The sequence below is a fragment of the Phragmites australis genome, chromosome 2 (assembly GCF_958298935.1).
Source record: "Phragmites australis chromosome 2, lpPhrAust1.1, whole genome shotgun sequence".
NCBI classification, from domain to species: Eukaryota; Viridiplantae; Streptophyta; class Magnoliopsida; order Poales; family Poaceae; genus Phragmites; species Phragmites australis.
This window is the reverse complement of record NC_084922.1, coordinates 36,331,530-36,354,581: the sequence shown is the minus strand read 5'-3', so window position 1 is coordinate 36,354,581 and position 23,052 is coordinate 36,331,530. Positions and strand designations below refer to the sequence as shown.

At 44.4% G+C, this 23,052-nt stretch overlaps 4 protein-coding genes across 5 annotated transcripts; 1 reads left to right on the top strand and 3 right to left on the bottom strand.

The window, feature by feature from the left end:
• The first annotated feature begins 218 nt into the window (after nt 1–218).
• Nucleotides 219–1,622, top strand: LOC133908592 (cytidine deaminase 1-like). Its single transcript, XM_062350689.1, has one exon. It carries the CDS (start codon nt 352–354, stop codon nt 1,291–1,293), a length of 942 nt encoding a protein of 313 aa, XP_062206673.1. The 5' UTR covers nt 219–351; the 3' UTR covers nt 1,294–1,622.
• A 4,055-nt stretch (nt 1,623–5,677) lies between these two features.
• Nucleotides 5,678–7,491, bottom strand: LOC133908591 (protein REVERSION-TO-ETHYLENE SENSITIVITY1-like). 2 transcript variants are annotated; one of them, XM_062350687.1, is made up of 3 exons: nt 7,359–7,491; nt 5,956–6,265; nt 5,678–5,874 (listed from the first exon to the last, which is right to left on the bottom strand). In XM_062350687.1, exons 1-3 carry the CDS (start codon nt 7,401–7,403, stop codon nt 5,846–5,848), a joined length of 384 nt encoding a protein of 127 aa, XP_062206671.1. In that variant the 5' UTR covers nt 7,404–7,491; the 3' UTR covers nt 5,678–5,845. The 2 variants fall into 2 exon arrangements, with proteins under 2 accessions (XP_062206671.1, XP_062206672.1); XM_062350688.1 differs by having other exon boundaries at nt 6,003–6,265.
• LOC133908590 (calcineurin B-like protein 10) lies at nt 7,134–11,754 on the bottom strand. Its single transcript, XM_062350686.1, has 9 exons — nt 11,510–11,754; nt 11,188–11,401; nt 11,011–11,093; nt 10,250–10,309; nt 9,059–9,167; nt 8,923–8,975; nt 8,217–8,297; nt 8,010–8,122; nt 7,134–7,776 (listed from the first exon to the last, which is right to left on the bottom strand). The coding sequence occupies exons 1-9, from the start codon at nt 11,537–11,539 to the stop codon at nt 7,722–7,724; spliced, it is 798 nt and encodes a 265-aa protein (XP_062206670.1). The 5' UTR covers nt 11,540–11,754; the 3' UTR covers nt 7,134–7,721.
• A 3,745-nt stretch (nt 11,755–15,499) lies between these two features.
• LOC133908589 (glycine dehydrogenase (decarboxylating), mitochondrial-like) lies at nt 15,500–22,190 on the bottom strand. The gene is made up of 15 exons (XM_062350685.1): nt 20,590–22,190; nt 20,209–20,454; nt 20,041–20,118; nt 19,847–19,947; nt 19,567–19,762; nt 19,347–19,472; nt 19,074–19,259; nt 18,392–18,505; nt 17,694–17,846; nt 16,836–17,024; nt 16,669–16,746; nt 16,459–16,584; nt 16,271–16,369; nt 15,907–16,024; nt 15,500–15,808 (listed from the first exon to the last, which is right to left on the bottom strand). Exons 1-15 carry the CDS (start codon nt 21,778–21,780, stop codon nt 15,714–15,716), a joined length of 3,096 nt encoding a protein of 1,031 aa, XP_062206669.1. The 5' UTR covers nt 21,781–22,190; the 3' UTR covers nt 15,500–15,713.
• Nucleotides 22,191–23,052: the final 862 nt, after the last annotated feature.

Here is a 23,052-nt window from a genome sequence, read left to right as displayed (position 1 = left end):
TTGTATATGATCATATAGCAACCATATCATTTCGGCTCCCAAGGTTGCAAAGTGGTCAGATTGCACTGTGAGTTTGTGACACGTCGAATGCAACCTTGCGGTGGCAATTATCAGTGTCCATCATTTTCATTTCCAGAGCAGAGAAGAAGAAAAACAAAAAAAGAAATAACGAAACACTTGCTGCGTCCCTTATAAATAGCCTCGCATCGCACCACAGCCAGTAAGGCTGCCCCTCTCTCTTCTCCTCCACACTTCGAGGAAACATCTAAGCACTTTCTTGTGAAGGGGCTAAACACGATTAGGAGGTAGCAACTTGTATGCTAGTAAGTTAGTTAGAGTCAGATCTGAGCAATGGGGGAGGAGCAGGTGGCGCCCAAGCCGGAGGCCGCGGCGGCGGCGGAGCTGACGGGGTTCGTGATGAGCGCGGAGGAGGCCGAGCGCGCCGCGGCGGCGGCCGGCGTGGCGACCGTGCAGGACCTGCTGCCGCTGTTGGTGCCGTCGGCGATGAAACGCGCGCGCGCCCCGATCTCGCGGTTCCCCGTGGGTGCCGTGGGGCTGGGCGTGAGCGGCCGCGTCTACGTCGGCGTGAACCTCGAGTTCCGCGGCGTGCCGCTGTCGCAGTCCGTCCACGCCGAGCAGTTCCTCGTCGCCAACGCGGCCGCCGCGGGGGAGCACGCGCTGCGCGCCATCGCTGTCTCTCACATGCCCTGCGGCCACTGCCGCCAGTTCCTCCAGGAGATCCGCGCCGCCGCCAACATCCAAATCCTCGTGACCACCGACGCCGAGGAAGGCTGCGCGCCCGAGTGGCGCACGGTGGCATCCCTCCTTCTCCGCCCCTTCGGGCCCCACGACCTCCTCCCCGAGAATGTGCCACTCGTCCTCGAGCCGCACGACAACCCTCTGGGCGACCCCGTCGCCGCGGTCGCCAATGGCTTCGCTGGCGGAGACCTGGAGGCGCGCCTGAGGGAGGCTGCGGAGGCGGCCGCGCGGGCGGCGCACGCGCCGTACAGCGAGTGCCCTTCGGGGTTCGCAGTGGCGGACGCTGACGGGAGGATCTACGCCGGGGGGTGCCTGGAGTCAGCCGCCTACAACCCGACGCTGGGCCCCGTCCAGGCAGCCATCATTGCGATGATAGCAGCCGGAGGCGGCCCCGCCGGGGACGTGGTGGCGGCGGCGCTCGTGGAGAAGGAAGGGGCGGCGGTGGCGCAGGAGGCGACGGCCAGGATCGTCTTGGGCGCCGTGGCCCCACATGCCAGCCTCCACGTGTACAGCTACAAGCCGTCCGACGCGTGATGAGCCCCTCTGGATCCCTGTGGCGGTGGGGAGGGTAGGACGCGAGATGGGATCAAGATAATGTTAATAGAAAAAAAGAGTTAAGAATAAGACGGAAAAAACAAATCTCGTGCCGTTGCGTGAGCTGTTAATTCCACATGGCGCTGTTCCATTGGTCAGCAGGTCTGGGAGCTGGGCCTACTTGGTCGGAGTGATTAGTGTTCTTCTGTTCTTATGTGTGTTATAGAAGAAAAAAAATCAACCAAAGAATGGCAAGGTGAAATAGTCCTATTAAATAAGTAACAGATATATTTACATAAAAAAATTATATTTTCCTTGCAAGCTATGCACCTCTCTGCCTCACGCCTTCCCCGTCTCTTGCTGCAAGTTTCTACACGTACCGTGGGACCTGATGTAGTCACAAGACTCACAACTCCAAGCATTGGTCATCCAATCATGCACGTTGGTTCCTCTTCCTTGCAAGCCTCAAACACATGACCGATCGCTTATGAACTTTTCTCGGTGGGACCGAGCGGAACGTAGTTAGTTCGCCATGAAATACAGCAAATGGCGGAAATTTAGTCGCAAAAATCTCTTGTTGAAACAAGAGAATGGTTGCAAACGTACAAACCACGAATACCATTCATCTAATGTTCATCTAAAGGTTGTAGTTGATTTTATCATCCGACCATACTACCAGGAGATGAGTTATTTTACGATATTTAGTAGCCACACAAGAGTTTTCTACACAACTCATTTACTAGTGGGATGGTAAGATCAATAGTAGTTTTTAGACGGAGATAAGACAGATGATATTTGTTATTTACATGTTTGTTACATCAACGGAATTATGGAATCGTATTAATTCTAATTAAGAGTGAGAATATCTTGTGCTTGCAATATTTTTGCATCAGTTTTCTGAGGGAAGTTTCTTGACTAGATGTTACAGCAACGAAATTATAGAATCGTATTAATCCTAGTTAAGAGTTGGAATATCTTGTCCTTGCAATATTTTTGCACCAGTTTTCTGAGGGAAGTTTCTTCTGAGTGCCAAACTACATTTAAGCTGATCTCTCTTTGAACTAGATATTAGAAAGAATGGTCTGCAACCGTGAGAGAGTAGTAAAACAGTCAAATAGACGCATCCTAAAAAAAATAGCAACCATGAAACGTTGACCGCGAACCTATCATTGTTGCTAGTTGGATTCTGCATATTATAGTTTTCTTGTGCAGACCTAGATGATTCTGCATATTATAGTTTTCTTGTGCAGACCTAGATGATTCTGCATCCAAACTTACTACCTTCTGACTTCTGATTGTTATGCAAAGCTTGTTCTGGATAGCTTGAGCTATCAACTTAAGCAAATATGACTTTTTTTAAATATGTATGCGATTTTGATGACTAATAGTAATATAGTTAATAGAACTAATATATTTGTCAAGTATATGTTTTATGGGTGTTATAAATGTAATACATGAAGAAGATATCGAAGCGGAACTCAAGAAAGTTTGAATTAGATAAGTTTAAAGATATTACACTCACTAGATAGACCGGTGCTCAGAAAGATGTACTTATCGGATAATCCGATGCTTAGAAATTCACATCGGAGTATTTTGACTCAGAATATGTTCTTCATTTCTATACACCGGATGATTCGGTGTTGAAGTGATGTGTACATCAGAGTGTTCTTCAGAACTTGTGTAGATTTTCATAGGAAAGGTTTTGAACTCACCAGATAGTCTGGCGATCTCTAAGATAGTTTTACCGGAGTATTTTTCAGAACATATGCTTTCGGCTCAGTGGAGATGAAGTTCTACTAATAGTCTAGTCAGGTGATCAGAGGATTTATATGCCGGACAAATGAATAGTGAGAAGTGGCTCACTTGACTCAAGTATATAAACTGGATAGTCCGGTGATGAAGTTGAAGTTTACACCGGAATACCCATGTTGGGAATGAGTTTAAGTGTAGGTCTAACGACTAGTTTCAATGGCTAGTTTTTACTATTGTACACACCGGATGGCTCGGTGTTTGTACTGTTGTTAATGACGGATCATCCAATGTTTACAGTCTTTTTAACCATTGAAGCAACGACTAATTTATGAGTTTGAGCCTATAAATACTCCTACTTAGCCATTTGAGTGTGCTAGAGTCCATATAAACTCATAGACATTTGAAAAGACATCCAAGTCATCAAAGTGTTAAAAGTGATCATCTAAGTCAGTTAAGTACAAGATTATAGAGTGATTAGTACTAATAGGTCTAGAGAGAGTTGTTGCTAGGTGTTACTGTCTAGAGAGAGATCAATAAGTGATTCTATATTATACCAAGTGGTATATTGACATGTTCAAATCTTGGTGACTCGTTGGCACCATGAGCCTTAGTAGCTCATGCTTGTTGACCCTCTAACTTGATGTAGAGTGACAGCAAGACTATTGTACGGAGATACGGAGACCTTTGCCCTTATTGCTAAAGCTTTGAAATGAAGACAGCGGCAAGTGACTGGAAGAGATGTATGTGGTGAGACTTTATCTTGGTGGCTCAACCTACTTGAGGTCTAGGTGGCTCAAAGGATGTGATCGGATGCTGTCAAAGAGCTATAACCTAGGTGGCTGCTTCGACGTGGATTAGAGTTGTTGATACAACCGGATAAAAATCTTTTATACCGAGTTTACTCTCTTTACCATCTTTACATTTTCGTATTTACATTCTTGTAATCTATCTTTCCATATTTAACTTCTTAGATTAATTTACTATGATTGGTATATGTTGTAAAACTTTTTGAATAATAGAGTCGATACACTAAATAAATTTAAAATATATTTAGATAGAAATTAATATAGATTTATTTTATAAAGTTTTTAAAATTAATTAGTTTTAGATATCATAATTTATTCGTTCTTAGAAAAAAGAGCCCTAGGCTCTAAGATAGATAAACATTCTTGTAACTAGCAACATCCTTGAGGGACTTTCTCAGGGCATTCATAGTATCCATACAGGAGTAAGGTGTTACGCCCCCGTGCGGCCTGAACCTGTCTTAACCGCTGGTGTATTTACTCCGTTCCGCATTAGATCACTCCGCCCCACCGACCATCGCATTCATACCCATTTATTTCTCCGGCGAACATATTCAGGATCATCTCCTGACCGAATCTCTAAAAAGAAGTCCCTAGAATCCTTGCGACAGGAGTTCACCCTCCGACACACATTTAGATAAAAATTAATATAGATTCATCTTATAAATTTTTTAAAATTAATTAGTTTTAAATATCATAATTTATTCGTTCTTAGAATATCATCCATCCCTACCCAATTCAAATGGGTTTCTTCCACGATAATCTTTTTGCTAGTTGGGCTCTGAATTTTTTTTTAATTTCTTAGTCCACATCAAGATCAGTGTTGCTAGTTGAGAAGGCTTCCTGTCACTGAACCGTGGGACCCGTAGGCAGTACCGGAGCCGACGGAGAATGTACCAGACGTCCCTGCTCTCCTGCGACGCGCGTGGCGCCACGACGCCCTCTTTGCTCTTGGCCATGCCATGGCCTTGGCATTGGCGCGCGGACATGAGTACTGGTCCATGACACACGGCGGCCTAGCGTCGCGTTACCCACTTAACCACCGCGCCACGGCCGTGCCCGTGTCCAGAGTCCATGGCCAGCCTCACGCCACCGCCTTGTCTCCTCGTCGCCCTGAGAAGGCCGCAGACGAGAAGGCTTCGAGCCTGCGCCCGCCGCGCTCCCGTGCCATCGCAGGCCGCGCGGCTGCGGCGCGTCTTCCTCGGCCTCGGCGCCACCTTCATCGGCCGGTTCGCTCGCATGGCTTCCGGCGGCACCTCGTCCCGCTCGTTCGTTGCCGGAGCGCGGCTGAGGCCAGGGGTTTCCCTGGTCGAACAGGTTGATGTCGCTACCGCTTCTTGCTCTATTATTTTCTCCGCCTTTTTCTTTCGAAAATATTATTCTGTTAATTTCAGCTTGTTTTTTTTACCTGATTAGATTCTGAAGAATGTGGACTGGCCTGACGAATTCCCCTTTCAAGCCTGAGGATTTCAGTCGCTTCGACGAGTTACGAGTAAGTAGCTTCGGAGCATTCAGGCAGTTCATGTGCAGAAACAGCATTCGGTTAGCCAGCAGGCAGCAGGCGTTGCTGCTACTACTAGTAGTTACTACGTCTGACATTGTAACCTGGTGAATAATTCAGCAATGCCAATATCAAACTTAGCGTTATATCCGAGATCAGTTCACTTGTCAGGACTGCATTTTTACAAAGATTTAAGCTCGTGGAGCCTCAAAACCACCAGGTCAATCACGTGAAGAATATTAGAATGCCACTAACTAAATTCCAGCAACATGATCACAAGAAGGGGGAAAAGTCAAGGAGTTCATTAGAAGTTTTCTGAATCACTGAAGCAGATAATATCATAGCTATTTATGAAAATCCAACACGGTGAGTACATCCATAAGTTGTAGAGCGCGAGGAGCTAACTGGTGCTTTCGATGATCTTGATAGTGAGTAGTTTCAGTAGTTGCTTTCCAGAATTCCTTGTGGGGCTCAGTCAAAATGTCATATAAGTCAATCAACATACCAAGCCCTTAACGCAGTATTCTGTAAAAACAAACCACCCAATCAAAAGAGAAGAGAATGCTGCCATCCCTATTAGGAAAGACCAGCCAGCCAATAAAATACCGATGCATGTCACAGTTAGGAAAGGAAAGAATGACGGAACGACAGACATTTTGTCCACCCAGTGGCCATGCAACCAAATAAGAGCCACCACATTCAAAACATTCCACTCCACAGAGTCATTGTAGGCGAGCCGGTTCAGGCAGTTTGCCACAAACGAGTGGCAGTTGCAGGTGAACAGCTTGTAGTACTTGTGATGGAAATGCCTCATGCCCGATTGCAGAGCATCATCCCACGAGATTGCCGTTCCAACTTCTATGTGATTGTAGGAACGCTTACATACATGCACCGCACGATTAACAGGAAAGCAGCACTGGCCATGAACAGAACAATGAGTTCGTCAGGACGAATTCACCAACTTGAATAAACCTACTGGATGTTTCTGACCGACAACAACATAAGCAGGTTTTTGCAAAAAGAAATCTTAAAACCAAACAAGATTATGAAACAATATATGAAACTTCAGCATTAAAACTTTGATAGTGTCTTCTTTATTAAAATAGGAAACCTAAAGGTTCCCAAGAAGGATAATCGATGGAACACAATGAATTATTTACAAAAGGCACTGCTACTAAAGAAAACGATAACTGAAATTGATCAACTTCCCAAAAATGTGTAAACCACTCAGCTTTGGCTCTGTCCTAGTCCTGCACACATGCTATGTCTGTGATAGCTAGCCGGAGTAATCTCAGGATCAGTTTCCAGCTCATATGTCTGAATTCTGTGTTCCTTTTTCAACAGGATCCCATTTTTTGTTTTAACAAAGAACTATTACTATTAAATGAATAGCATGTATTCGCCGTTCACCCTTACCTTTAAGAGAACCAGTTTGTAAAATACTCTACTGTTCAAAACATACTAAAATCAGAAATCATATTGGAAAATGTAACTGTTTAAAGAAAGGAAATCATAAAACATTCTTTCATGCACAGAAATTAAATGAGAAGGAAGATGAGTTGATTTCTTGCATTAGTAAATGTGGTTTTATATTAGTTCCTTTGCACCCTAAACCTATTAACATCTTAGTATTGGTTTTACTTGTCACCATATTTTACCGTAGCAAATTTGACCGTTCGTTTTTTAAAAAGATTTATAGATATTTAAAAATATACTATACTAATAAAGTTTGTTTCATGATAAATCTAATAATATAGTAAATTTGACCATCCGTTTTTTCTTAAAAAATCTGTAGATATTTAAAACTTTTATATTATTAGATTCATCATGAAACAAATTTTATTATTATATATTTTCAAAAGATCATATTGGAACACTCTAGAGACGGATAAGAAAATATCGTATTGAGCTACTGCTTAAAATAGCGGAAACCTTTGCACAATTGGGACTATAAGTTGAAATAAAGAACAACCTTACAAGTCCGCAAAAAATAACAACCTTATACGTACCCTCAATCTAATAAATGGAATGGCTCTAGAAGGTGTCGCAGTCATATTTGCACAAAGAGAATGCGGATAGCGATGGAATGAATAAATGTGGTACGCATGCCGGTTATCAAACCATGAGCAGTGAATCTGACTCTTCCAGCAGCAGCTTGCTTGTTCGCGTATCAATCAACTCAACTGGAAGCTTTAACTGGTCAGCTGGCGCACTAGTTTGGTGCCATCCAATATCCACCGATCCTTCCTGTGGGAGCAACAGGTATTTTCAGAGCTGACTCGTTTTCTTTCTCAAGTGCTCATCTCCATCTTCTGCTCTAAGTTATGACCTAGCAGCCATAATACTACTATAGACCGAGTGTGTTTCACCCTCTAGTCTTCGACCTGTGTATTGAAGACAAAGCTGGGGAACGCCGTTGTAGTGTCCCTGGGGAACAAAATTGAATCAGCACGTTCTTCTTTAACCATGAAGATGCATTACTCTCTGAGATTCAGACTTCAGAGAGAGATCGCATTGGCATGCATGCATCTCTGATTATAGACACAGCATACTGCATATGTCCTAGGATCGCTCAGTTGTGGGGAACAAATCATGCAGCAGGCATTGGTCAGGAAAGAAGGCAAGCTGATGAAATGCATGAGTTAGTAAACAATACATACTTCAGGTGAGGTAGTGTCATCTTCTTTATGACAGTAGGGTGCTGCAATACAAAAGTTTTCCACTCCTCTCTGCTAATCCTGCTGTCCTTATCAGTATCAGCATCTTCAAACGTCTTTAGAAGGACAAAGATGATATAACTCGATCAGAAATCCAAGTACTTCATGGAGAAACAGGAAAGAGCTTAAGGGAGAGCGCAGTAGCGATACCTTGTCTATTATGGCTTCCACAAGATCGTCAGACAGCTCCACCTGTGACTCCATTAAAGTAGCAACAACCATTTGTTTCACCTAGGTTAAAAAAAACATTTGTTTCACTTTGACCTCAGGAGAAAAGCATACGCGCGAGCATGGGCTTCTAACGTCTGAATAGGCCATGGCATATGTCATTAATTGTTCTAGAAAAGGTCCATTGCGAAACATAATAACAAGCTTGGTTTCATTTCATTATTTTTCTTATTGTTTTTCGTTCAAGACTAACTGTAATCTATTTCACATAAAGAGCATGACTACATTGCTCCTCAAATTAGTAATTCTCAGTTCCTTTCTTTTACCAAAAAAAAAAGGTAAAGACATGGGTTTCCAAACTGACATCTTTGCTTCCTGAGAAGATAAAACAACTTTTTTTATAAGCGTCAACAAAGTTTGAGACTTCAGGGGGTTTCGAAAATGTAAGCATTTTCTGACGAGGTCTATTGACAACTAGAGCATAAGCTTAATAACTAACCAACATGCATGCACAAATGATGTCACACTGGTTAAGCTCTGCACTAAGAGCTGCAATAGACTACAGAGGCAGTGTAAGACTCTTGAGTAGCTAAATACCAAATATTGATGCAGTAATACAAATCACTGAAGACAATCAAAGCTTTGATACATTTGTTGAGAACTGATGCACCAGAAAACCAACACATACCTCTTCACGCTCAATGAAACCAGTTTGCCTCAAATCATACAGTCTGAATGAAACTAAAGAAGTGTGAAACAAAAAATCAATGGCAGATATAACTTGACATTTGAAGAACTCTTGATCAAGTTCTAAACATACTTACAATCAATTTTATCTTCAATAGGAGCATTTGGATGAAACACACGTATTGCATGGATAAACTCTTCAAATTCAATAACATAATTTTTCTTTTCATCAAAGAGATCAAAAACCTACATGAGAAGAAAGAAAAAAACCAACTCAACATTGTGGAGCTATGTGGAATGTGAGCAAATTTCAGAAACTAAAATTAAAATTGCTATAAAATAACAATTTATGAAAGTTATCAAATCATATAGTTAATTTTTGTCTTGCATTACCACACGGTATTATTGTTTTCTCATCATCTTTTTAGTTGGATCTTGTGGGTTTTATCTCTAGCCGACCCCAACTTGCTTGAGACAAAGGCTTTGTTGTTGTTGTATTACCACACGACATTGTAACCTAAAAAGTAACAGGTGCGGTGGGTTTGAATACAATATCCCAACATTGACAGTAACTTCAGAAATCAGAACTTCTGCAATGTGGTTTCACTCAAACCATGCATGAAGCTTAGTTTTGTTTAAAGCCAATAATATAGAAATTAGAAAAGTAAGGCCCTGTTTGGATGCTAAGTTTTTTTTGGAGTTTTGGAAAAATACTATGGTTTTACAAAATACTTTGGTTTTAGACAATTTGGAGGTGTTTGGATGTAACAGATCTTGCAGTTTCGAAAGCCATAGTATTTCCAAACGTGTGGTCTTTTTGGAGTTTTAGGAACTCCGCCAAGTGCCTCTTTTTTCTAAACCATGGTATTGTGTGGTTCTAGTTTCTAAAACTGCAGTTCCTCAGTACCATGGTTTTTGGAAACTACGAAATCCAAACAGGCCCAAGTCATTTATGATACTCTTATCAAGAGACCAAACCCAAGCTCCTTCGGAAGCTTCTTTAATACAGCATCTGGAACAGATACAGATATGAGATTGTCTATAACCATGTTAAATTTGTTGGTTCCACTATTAAACTTGAAACAAAAGAACAGCTTGTATGATTTAGTTGGACACAGATACAGAATCCAACTCGGAATTGCGTGTCTGACTCAGCAAGAAAAAAAATGTGCTCACGAAATGTCACTTGGAATCCAACTCGGCAAAATTTTTGGGGACTCGGGTGTCCGTGTAACACTAAATGATACCTGAATTGAGATTTGAGGGGAGTGGAAGGACAAGTTTTTCTCTTTCTTTTTAGAACTGGGAGGACAAGCTTTGACACTTACTCTGTCTAGAAAAAGATTCTTGCCAGATGGTGTCCTGAACAATGCTAACTGCAACTCCTCCTAAAAAAGATGTAGAAACTTCCACAATTAATAACCAATAAACATATAGTACTGTGAACAGTACATTGTCCACTATGAAATATTCACCGGGAAGATATCATCCAAGCCCCTAGCATACCATTATAAAGAGTTCCAGAGTGGACGAATAAAAGCCTATGCTAGTCAAGGCATCTGTAACTAAGGTTCTACGGTCAATGCCAAAGCATATTCAGTATAAGATACCTTTTGACAGGGAATTATAACCTCCCTTTAGTTATTGACCTCTCTGCTCTCAAATTAATATTAGGGTCAATTTACCTTTCTGCTCTGCATAAAGGTAAGTCCTTTTCAACTTGTGTAATGGCTCAAAATGTTACTATCCTGGACCCTTGAGTGCAGCTTGAGCAACTAATCCTGATTGGCCAGGAAACTTCTTGCATGATCAAAAGGATTAGTTACGCAATATTTTGCCACTTTACAAATTTGCCACTCCCTGGCAATTCTCACACGGTTCTAGTTGCCTTGTCTAATAAATTTGAGAAACACACGCACGAAATTCGCACGACTTTTGCAGGGCTTTCACAGCAGACAGCTCAATTCTCATAGAAATCATGAAAATTCCCACCACCCCAACGGAGCCAAAAAAAAGTAAAAAAATAAAAACAAGAACACGTCTGACCGACTGTGCCATAAAAAGAACAGAGTTGAACATTTGCAAAAACCTTATGGATCAGGCCGTCGTCGACAATGGAGCAGCTGATCTTCTTGTACAGCTCGTACAGCGCCTCCACCTCGTTCACCGAGACTCCCAGTAGCCACACCCAAAAACCACCTCAGGCCACAATACCAGATAAAAACAGAACACAAAGCCAAACAGAAACAGGTAGCTGTATACTTACAGCAGCAGGACTCGTCGGCGAGGTCGGCGAGCTCGCGGAACGTGAGGCGTCCGCGGGCCCGGAGCCGCGCGCGGGCGTCGACCGCGGACAGCAGTCTGGGCGGGCTCTTCTCGAAGCACCGCGCGGCCGCGAGGCAGACCGCGTCCACCACGGCGAGCACCGGGAACAGCGCCGCGCAAGCGAGTTCCCCCAGCGTCAGAGAGCTCCTCGACGCCTGCCACGCAACGCGCATACCACGACGAACAACAACCAGATCAGGCCGAAACGAGAAAATGGCGGGACCAAATCGGAGATGGCAGGGATCCCGGGGGCGCGAGCGTACGAGAGCGTTCGAGGAGCGAGAGGAGTTCATGTGCCCTGGAGCCGGCGGCGAACCATCGACCGAGGGAGGCCACCCCGGCGTCCTCGCTGCGCGACGGTCGTGGGGCGCTGTGCCGGGTCTTCGCCGTCACGATTCAGCCGGCGGCTCTCGGAGGGAGCGGTGGGGAACCGGGGATTGGCGGTTGGCGGAATCTGGCTCAGGTTTTGCCACCTCGGTCTAGTTTTTCCTCATCCAATCATTCACCGGTCCACCACGGGACAGTGAATACCACGACCTAAACGTGATCGGTGCGTAAACGTATTCGATTTTGGCAAGGAATGCATTCTTACCGGGAAAAATGGCTTTTGAATTTCTTAACCTCTAAATCTTAACACACAAAAAATGTGAAATAAGCCAACCTATTGAGTTGCTCATCTAGTCAAAGCATCTAATTAATCTAGCCAAAGAACATTTTAGAATGGACGCGTAGATTAGTTGCTGAACACAGAATTTGGTTAATGATCTCCATCAAAACCAAACAAAGTCTATATGAATGCAACTTGGCATCTGTCACCTTTTTCCCCTTTTTTGAGGGAACTATCTGACACACTAACACTAGGTTCTATTTGTTTTTTTTCTTTTGGTTCTGCTTCTACTGCTGGTAGAAGTCAGAAATCATAATAAATAGACTTCTGAAAAAATCAGAATTCTATTTTTGAGAAAAATAAATTAAAATTGAAAAGCTCGCTGATAGACGTTTTTTTAGAAGTTACATGCTAAGAAGCTAAAATTTTGTTGTATAAGCAAGCAAATTATTTCCAAAAGCATTAGACAAGCTAAAAATACATCTTTTTAGAAAAATCAAAAAGTAGAAATCCAAATAAACATATCTTAAGTTCAAATAGAACTTCTTGGGCTAGATTTCCTCATCTTATAGAATGACAAAGAGCCCAAAAATAATTCATGGGACAACCATGACAAGCTACCTCCTGATGCCTTAGGCACCTTGATTCAGCCCTTTTCTGCCAAAGAGGTGGAAAAGGCATTCGGAGATATGAACGAAGACTTTGCCCCTGGTCCTAATAGCTTCGCAGTCACCTTCCTCAAGGTGTTCTAGGATTGGATCAAAGGGGACATCTTTGACATGTTCAATGACTTTCATGTTGGGAGGCTAGATCTGAAGAGACTAAATTATGGGGTTATAACTCTTATCCCTAAGGTCAAGAGGCCAATACTATTAAACAATATAGACCTATCTGTCTTTTCAATATTGATTACAAAGGCTTTACCAAGGTCCTCAACAATAGACTCACCCAAGTAACCAAGGAGGTCATTGGTCCAAGTCAAATAGCCTTTATCGAAGGAAGGAACATCCTGGAGGGAGTGGTAGTTCTCCATGAAGTAATTCCTGAGTTAAGGAGTAAGAGACAACAAGAGCTATTGGTGAAAATAGATTTTGAAAAGACCTATGACAAGGTCAAGTGGAGCTACATGGAAGATGTCCATGAGAGGGAAAGAATCCCCCCACACGTGGATCCAATGAGTCATGCAATCTGTTGTGGGGGGTAGAGTCTGTATTAATATTAATGGCCAAAGTGGACCATATTTTAGAACCTACCAAGGACTAAGACAAGGTGACCCATTATCCACTTTGCTCTTCAACATTGCAAGCTGCAACCAAAGGTCTACTCAAGGGGGTTGTAGACCACCTGATCCTGGAGGGGGGGGGGTGTTACTCATGTTCAGTATGCTGATGACACAATTGTTATGGTTGATGGCACTAACAGCTCTATCCTCACTCTTTACTGCTTTGAGTGATTGTCTGGGCCCAAGATCAATTTCCACAAGAGTGAGGTCTTTGCCTTTGGGATGGACCAACAACAGCAGGAAAGGGTGGCCAACATGTTTAACTACAAACTGGGGCAGCTCACTTTGAAATATCTAGGCACTCCTGTCTTTGATCATCATCTAGGGGCTGCCGCCTCCTCTGATCTCCTTTCAAAAATGGCTAAAAGGTCAGACCCATCGAAAGATAAAAACCTAACCTTTGGGGGCAAACTGATCCTGATAAACTCTTGCTTGACTAGCTTGCCCATGTATACCAGGGGTATCTACCTCCTCCCCAAAGGGATCCACAAGAAGATAGACACTATCAGATCCATGTTCTTTTGGAAGGAGGCTGACAATGTGAACAAATACCATATGACCAGATGGGAGGCTATATGTAGGCATAAGGACTATGGAGGTCTAGGCATCCCAAATACAACTATCATGAATGAATACTTGTTGCTGAAATAGGTTTGGAAAATTTGTGCTGGGTCGAATGACATCTGGTTCAAATTACTCAAAGCCAAATACATGCCTGAGGACAATTTTTTCACTTCCAGACAGAAAAGGCTCCTCCCAGTTTTGGCAGGGCTTACACAAGGTTAAACACCTCTTTCACTAGGGGGCTGAGTATAAAGTAAATAGTGGTAGCAAAGTGCTCTTTTGGAAGGATGTGTGGCTGGGTGAAACTCCACTGAAAACTCAATTTCTTGAACTCTTTGACCTGTGTGCTGACCCAGAGCTCCTTGTATCTGATTGTTGGGTCAACAATGAGTGGGATCTACAGTTTAAAAGGAGCTTGACTGCTAATGATCTGCTCCAGTGGGAGGAGATGATGCACAAGTTGCAATGCACCCAGCTGAATGATAGGGAAGATGAGGTGATCTGATCCCTGCACAAATCAAGGAGATTTACCATCAGGTCGATGTATATGTTTTTTACCTTTGAAGGTGTTTCTAGCAAGGAAACTAAGAAAATCTGGTATTGTAAAATTCCCCTTAGGATTAAGGTATTCCTTTGGCAGATGCTGCATAATAAGTTTCCTGTGACCTCCTCCCTAAAGAAGAGGGGTTGGAAAGGGAGCTTGAACTGTTGTCTGTGCAATAGGCCTGATGACGCCAACCATATCTTTTTTGGCTGTGCGATGGCCTAATTTTCTTAGAGCGCTGTGAGAGATATCTTTGGTTGTAATGGGTTTCCCATCTCGGTAGCTAACTTATGGGCAAGCTAACTTCCGAAGTTTTTCAAAATCTCTCAAACTCTAGAGCTATTCCTCTTTGCAGGTATACCTTGCGCCTTGTGAAGGACAAGGAACGCTATGGCCATCGAGAAGAAGTTTCCTAACAAGCCTGCAGATGTCCTGATTCTCGCTATATCGTTCGTGTAGAAATAAAGCATCCTCCTCAGACAAGATGACAAGCTCAAGGTGGACAATGCCTCCTCCCAGGTCCGTGAGTGGCTGCGAGAACACGCACCTGCTGATGGCCTTATTTCCGACATTTATGAGCTCTAATTGGGTGTTGTTTGGTTGTGTGTAATAGCCTAGCCGTGTTTGTCGTCCAGAACCTGATTTGTTTGATCTCGTGTTTGTGCTGAGTGTCCTAGCAGTCTGATGTTTCTGCTGTCCTTCTCCTCTTTTGATGTCATATACTTTTGTTTACTGTTTTATATCTATTATTGGCTTTCAATAGAAACCGAGGTAATATCCTTAAAAAAAAATTCACGGACCATTCATTCACTTGCTTCCAGTTCGATGGTTGCGGCCCCTCCTAGATAGAGGAGACAGCAGCAACAAAATCCACCTCCTGACGTGAGGGAGGCAGCAAACACACATAGCTGGAGGGGATGTAAGGAGACGTGACAAACCATAGTAGTGACTGTGCACGATAAGCTGATGATAAAAATGTCAAACCAAGTTGAATTGACTTCAAACTTGGTCCACATTTTATATACATGTAGTTATCCGATTTGGCCGTTTGTTGCGAGGATTGGTTGAGTGGAGCACCAAATTGGAGAGACATTCATTTAGTTCAGTCTGCGGCGTGTTAACGTATTACAACTTCATGTAGATACTTCTATTTTGTTACTGATGATCAGAGAATAATATCTTTCCTTTTCCCCTATTTTGATATGGATATAATATTAAACAGAGCGACTTTTCTTGTATGGAGAAAAGAGCGGCGGTTCTAGTCAATAAAAGCTAATTTTAATTTTTAAATGGGAATGGAGAAGCAATGAAGTACAGAATTACAAGGTGGCAGCTGTGGGGATTCAGGAGCTGTCACGAGCTAGTATATACATTGCAGAAGGATGAGAAGGAGAGGATGCTTCCCTCCTACAGGAAGCATTACAAATTCTTGAGGCTGTTTTACACACTGCAATCGTAACCGTGACAAGATTACGCGGTAGCAGCCGCTGCTTCTTCCGCCACTTGGGACGCCTGCTGCAGGGTGCAGATGAGGTTGCGATCCCCGTACACGTTGTCCACACGACCTGGCAAGAACGCAACAGAGCACAACAAAGATTAGCTTCTCGCAAAATGTTAAGCGATCAGAAGGCTGCTTTGGGGACAGCGGTGAGTCATTTTGTACCAGTTGTTGGCCAGAACTTGGCTCCCCGGAGCCATGCTGCAGGGAACGCAGCGTACTCCCTCGAGTACGGTTTGGTCCATGTGTCGCTCATCAGGAGTTGGGGTGGGTGAGGAGCGCCCTGCGCAGACACAACAGAAGGCACTTGTGAACCTCTGTGGAAATGCAAGAGGTGTGCATAACCATTTCATTTGTGGAAGTCTTAGCATGCGAAAAGGCAGATATTCTTTACAATTATAACTTTTTTCTTTAAAGTTATGCGCACTCAAAATGCAACGAAACTACTTATTATGTGGAGAAAGATATGGCTTGATATGGTGCACTTTTGCTACATAACCGATTCGATTAGACACTAGTAATATATTACCTTCAGGACATTGTTGAGCACATCGGCTTTGCCATTTTCTATTTCTGCAATCTCTTCTCTGATGGAGATAAGAGCATCACAGAACCTGTCTAATTCGGCCTACAAGACAAACGATGCTACATTAAGCAATATGAAAGCAAATAATTGATGTAATGGGAAGCAAAAGATTAAAAATAATATATGCTTACCTTGCTTTCACTTTCAGTGGGTTCAATCATAAGTGTGCCTGGAACAGGCCATGACATGGTTGGTGCATGAAATCCATAGTCCATCAAGCGCTTTGCGACATCCTCTGGCTCAATACCAGCAGTTGCCTGGGGAAAAAAATCCATGAGCCAGTTACAGAATTGAAATGCATAGACAAAAGGTTCAACTGCTAATATGATTTGGATAAGCACCTTAAACCCTCTTAAATCAACGATGAATTCATGGGCAACAGTTCCATTGACTCCACGGAATAGAACTGGGTAATGCTTCTGCAAAATTCATCAAAGTAAATTTAGAAAACTAATTTAAACATATATAATAAATTTAGCTAAGCGTATGCTTAATGAATAAAAAGTACCTCTAGACGTTTTGCCATGTAGTTTGCATTCAAGATTGCAATCTTTGAAGCATCTGTGAGTCCCTGGGAGCCCATCATGGCTATGTATGTGTATGAAATCGGCAGAATCAAAGCAGACCCCCATGGAGCAGCAGCAATGGTACCAAGAGGGTCGGTTTTCTCAGGGAGAGGAAAGCCACCAGTGGGAACCTACAATAACAGAATTAGTTTGATGATGAAGTTGCATTTAATTTTGAATTAAAAGACGAAGTCATGAAAAAAATATGAGTTATTCTGGTTTTAGTACTTAACACACTAAAATATGGTTTGAGTACTTAACACATTATCACTAAAAAACGTATATAGCATCACCACGGTGTTTTCAACAGAAAGAAAATGCAGGCAACTCTTTCTTGCTTCACTAGCTTTAGGTGACTAAGGAAATGAAATAAGTTGTCACTTAGAAGACCCACCAGATCCAATGGCAACCAATAAGCCACAAAACAGTGGGAAATGGTTCTTGGGTTGCACAGTAAAGATAGGATGACAGGGATTCTAGTGTTTGAACAACAATGTAGGACTGGTGGTAACATAGAGAACTGTAAACAGATTGAAATCATCTGAAATCTTCAGTTTTACAAATTTTAAGATACTATTCTTGGAAATCAAATATGGTTATAAATAATCTGCCTTGTGCTGTACAAAAGTAAAGATGGAAATATTTAAGCTCGTAAAATGACAGAACATGTTGTGTTATTTCTGACCTTTTTATTATTTAAAGTTAATTGTTGGACATTGGGCAGCATCTGACATGCCTGAAGTCTGTGAATTTTTAGATTGACATATGATATGAGAGATTAAAGAGTTCAGGATACCTACCACTGGATGAGATGGTAAAAATGGTGCCAAGTGCTTCTTAACACCAATAGGACCCATGCCAGGACCACCTCCACCATGTGGAATGCAAAATGTCTTGTGAAGGTTAAGGTGGCAAACGTCTGCTCCAATAAAACCAGGGCTTGTCAATCCAACCTGTAAAAAAGACAAATTTTGTAAGTTTAAGGGAAATTCCGGTGTATTGCACGTTTTGGCTTAACAGCATGGGACATCTTAAATAGCCATATCACAAGTTCTGAACTACGTTCAGGTGAACTTGGAGAAAAAATGCCATATTTTTCTAAAAGAAAACATAATTAAGCGCGCGCGTGCGGCACACACACTGTTATAGGTTCGTTATCACCAATCTTCATGGGAACCATTTTACCACCAATCTTGATGAGATACAAATAAATGAAAGGCGATTATAATGTCATGGTTAGAAGTTAGAACTGAACTCAGATAGACTGGTTTTATAAATAATTTAATAGAATTATTTCATGAATAGAATCAACTTAGTCATCATGTTGGAAATCCATCCCACAATGTGAACAATGTGTATACCAACATAAATTTGTTTTGTTAATTCGTCTAAAAAGTGTGTTCCATTAAGAAATTAAAAGTATAAAAACACTTGAAGAAAGCGCTTTATAGAAAGAACAAAGTGGAGAAGAGGACATAACAAACTGCAAAAGGCTAACCTGAGCATTCATGTTAGCACCATCCATGTAGACCTGCCCACCATTCTCATGAATGATCCTGCATATCTCATCAATGCCTTCTTCATAGACTCCATGAGTTGAAGGATAGGTAACCTAAAAGATAAGTTAATCATGCAACATCTTGTTATTATCGGCATCTGGCAAAACAATTTCAAGCATTTTCTTCAAAGAACAATAAACATTCATTCTGAGTGAACTTCAATATTTCCATGGTTCCACAATACTCACTCTCATCCATTAATCTCTGTAGCTCTTACGCAACAGTAGATAAACGAAATGGTTGGATACATCTTTCTATTTATCTATTTATATGTCGAGTACCTTTGGATGCATGATAAGTACGATTAGACGAATGTTTCATGAAGCAGATATCTGGTTTCCAGCTTAACATATACTAGAATCAGCAAAAAAAAAAAAAAAAAAAAAAAAAATTGCAATTCATCTAGTTTGCGTTATACATTAAATAAAGTGAGAAGGTTATGAAGATCTAGACCGTTAGTTTGGCATCAGAACACTAGATTCAGTATTGAATAGTGGAGCTGAAAGATAAATGTGTGGTGTAGTGAAACTGCCATTTCAAATTTCAAGACATTACTTTAAAAAAAATCAAGACACTATAAATTATTATAAATTCTCATATTGACGGGCACAACAACCGTACCATCAGAGCAGCCAAGTTGTCCTTGTTTGCTTCGGCAGCTTTCCTCAATTCCTCAATGTTAATGTTACCTTTGGAATCAGTTCCAACAGCAACAATCTTCATTCCACACATAGCAGCACTTGCAGGGTTGGTGCCGTGCGCCGAGACAGGAATAATGCAGACATCACGGTGGTGGTCTCCTCTTGACTGCAGTTTTTTTTTCATATAGCTTGTAAATAAAGAATACTAAAAAGACAATAAGAGATCTAGGTCAGCAGCTTTGACATGACAGACCTGGTGGTAAGCACGAATAACCATCAATCCAGCATACTCTCCTGCAGCACCAGCATTTGGTTGCAAAGAGAAAGAATCAAAACCAGTGATCTTGCACAGCAGATCGCCCAAGTCGTCAAACATTTCCTTCATCACAAAACAAGGCATTTTAGATGTCTTGAAATTCCTATTACAAATAATTTCCCATTAGAAACTAATAAATACTGAATGGTGTCCTTACATGATAGCCTGCAGCCTGTTCAGTAGGGGCAAATGGGTGCATGTTTGCAAAGTTCGGATAGGTGACAGGCATCATCTCAACAGTAGCATTCAGTTTCATGGTGCAAGAACCAAGAGGGATCATACTGTGGCACAGTGAGAGATCCTTGGATTGTAACTTATGCAGGTAGCGGAGAAGCTCGTGCTCTGTGTGGTACCTGCAACCCCACGACATAACATCAGTTCATTTTAAACATTATGACAAATTAGTGAAGCAAAGATGCAAAGTTTGCATCACATACATGTTAAAGATTGGGTGTGTTAGGTAGGGGGTCTCGCGAACAAGGCTGCTAGGAATTGAGCTTGACACTTCTGATGCGAGGGATTCAGCTGTGAAGTTCACCTGAAAGTGTTTATAATAGCACATCATTTAATTTATTGATCTAATTTCACATGAAGCACACAGATGTTTTGCATTAATTGAATGACTACTTACTGGCTTGCCACCAGAGAACACCTTGAACAGCTTGTCAACATCCTCCAGGGTGGTAGTCTCATCAAATGCAGCAGTTATCTATAACATCACAGCTAGCAATTAATTTGAAACTCTCAAAATCATCACAAATAAGTTGTAATGTAACAGTAACATCAAGATAAAGCGCACCGTGTTCGCATCGACGACCCGAAGGTTCATCTCGTTTTTGACAGCCTCCTCAGCAATTGCGCGTGCATCGGCACACTTGACCTTGACCGTGTCGAAGAACGGCAGCTCCTGGACTGTCACTGTCCCAAGCTTCTTCAGCCCATGGGCAAAGGTACCCGCTAGGCCATGAACACGGTCAGCGATTGCCTTCAGCCCCTCGGGACCATGGTAGACAGCAAACATGGCTGCCATGTTGGCGAGCAAGGCCTGTGAACCACAAGTGTCCTTATTACTAATGCTACTCTATCACAACTACTCGGTCACTAACATGTCACAAAGACACATCTCTTATCATCTGTATCACTGTCAAGCAATTTGTGAGCGGGTGGAGTGTGTGAATACCTGTGCAGTGCAGATGTTGCTGGTGGCCTTGTCCCTGCGGATGTGCTGCTCCCGGGTCTGCATCGCCATACGAAGCGCGGGCTTCCCACTGGAATCGACGCTCACCCCGATGATACGGCCGGGCATCAGCCGCTTGTACTCCTGCGACGTGGCGAGGAACGCGGCGTGCGGGCCTCCGTAACCCATGGGCACGCCGAACCGTTGCGCGGAGCCCACGGCGATGTCGGCGCCAATCTCGCCGGGTGTCTTCAGCGTGGTGAGCGCGAGCAGGTCGGTGGCCATGACCACCTTGACACCGTGCCCGTGGGCGTCCTTGACGAACTCCGCGTAGTCGAGCACCTCACCCTCCGTGCCGGGGTATTGCACGAGCACTCCGCACACGTCGCCGCTGCTGTAGTCGAAGTCCTTAGCGTCGGCGACGACGACTTTGATGTCGAACCCGGCGGCGCGCGTCTCGCAGACGTCGATGGTCTGCGGGTGGCAGTTGGAGGCGATGAGGAAGGTCTTCTTCTTGCCCCTCAGGATGCCATTGCACATAGCCATGGCCTCGGCAGCGGCGGTTGCCTCGTCAAGCAAGGAGGCGTTGGACATGGGCAGGCCGGTGAGGTCGGCGATCATGGTCTGGTAGTTGAGCAGCGACTCGAGACGGCCCTGCGCGATCTCGGCCTGGTACGGCGTGTACTGCGTGTACCACGCGGGGTTCTCCATGAGATTGCGCAGTATCACCGCCGGGATGTGGGTGTTGTAGTATCCCATCCCGATGAATGACTTGTAGGCCTTGTTCATCGACGCGAGGCGCTGCATGTGGTCGATCATCTGGGACTCCGTGAACCCGGCGTCGAACTTGCCGGCGAAGTGCATCGACGGCGCGCGGATGGCGGCCGGGACGGTGGCGTCGATGAGCGCGTCGACGGTGTTGAATCCGCAGGCGGACGCCATGGCGACTTGCTCGGAGGGCGTGGCGGAGTTGTGCCTCCGCGGGAAGGTGTCGCTCGGCTGCAGCGCCGATGCCGACACTGGCCGCCCCTGCGCGTACTGGTGGGCACCCCTCGCACGCGGGCGCTTCCCCGTCGCCGGCGCGGGCGCCAGGGTGGAGATGCCGCGGGACGGGGCCGGGGACGTGGTGGATGCGGCCGCCGCGAGCAGGCGGCGCAGCAGCGCGCGGCTGGCGAGGCGGCGTGCGCGCTCCATCTAGTTGGGGTGGGTGTGGGAACGCGCGGCGGAAGGGCGAGGCCGGCGCAGGAATGGAAGGGGCGAGTCCCCGGGATAGGAGGGCCTCGGCTTCCGCTCCTGCCGAGAAGAGCGGCTGTGGTGTTGGGTTAGCGAGTGATTTGGTTGGCTAGTAATATATATCGGCGCATTCGGAGAAAGAAAAAAAGAAGAAGGCAATTTTCCTCCTCTCCGGTGGCGATGAGCTGCGCTGCCAAAGTTATTGTGGAGTGAGTGGAGAGCACGGGCGAGGAGATGTTTCAGAGTGACGTGGGCGCTGACACTGTGATCGGCAACGGGAGGCGGGGGGTGCGGATGGCGTTTGGATGGACGAGGAGCCGAGCAGGGGGCGGTATAAGAGGCCCGGCCACAGAAATCGGCGAGAGGGGCAGGACGCCAGAGTGGGAACGGGCGCGGGGGAGGTATCACAGGGTGGGACGGGGGAGGCGAGCGAGAGGGAGCGCTGCTGGCACGACGCCGGCGCTGCGGGGCGCCTTATCGCTTTCCCCGACGCGCCCCCCTCCGCCGCAGAAAATTTGAGTGGGGTTGCGGTGCGCCGGGGCGTATTTTTTTGCGGCGCCCGTTCCCCCTTCGCTGGTGGCCCGGCAGCGCATGGATTGGGGTCGTCCGGTGCGACGGAAGTCGCCAAATCCGCGCCGTGCTGGAGACCGCGACGCGAGGGATCTGCAGGCCGGATTCTGCCCCTGGGCGCAACACGTGGGGTGGTGACTGGGTAGGCTCGCGCACGGCTTTGCGTCGCTGGGAAATCACGGGGCCTAACAGTTTAACCAGGCCATCGACGGGTGGGGTGCGAGGCAAGAATTGGGTTGGGGGATGGGGCGTCAACGACAACTGTGGTTTGGTGGGCGGGTGGATCGGAGTGGGCCACAGCATGTTGGTTGGGATCACCTACCGCCAAAGAATCTCTGGGAACCCGTGGAGATTGGGGGCGTAGGGAGGACATCAGTTCCACCAACCTCAGTTGAGTAACCTGCTTGTCTTTAGAAAAAACTTCGATCTGCGGCAAAATAGAAAATATACAACATATGCTCCCGTATTACCAAAATAGATAGTATATCAACGTATTTATAAATTTAGTATCTATATTCGACACTTTAAACATAAAAAATAGATTCTAGTATCTGAGGCACCGAAAAATGATAGGCCTAACTGTATTTAGCACCTAAGGTACCGAATACGATGCCGTATTCGATACCTTAGTTTTTGACACATAAGGTGCCAAATACGGTGTAC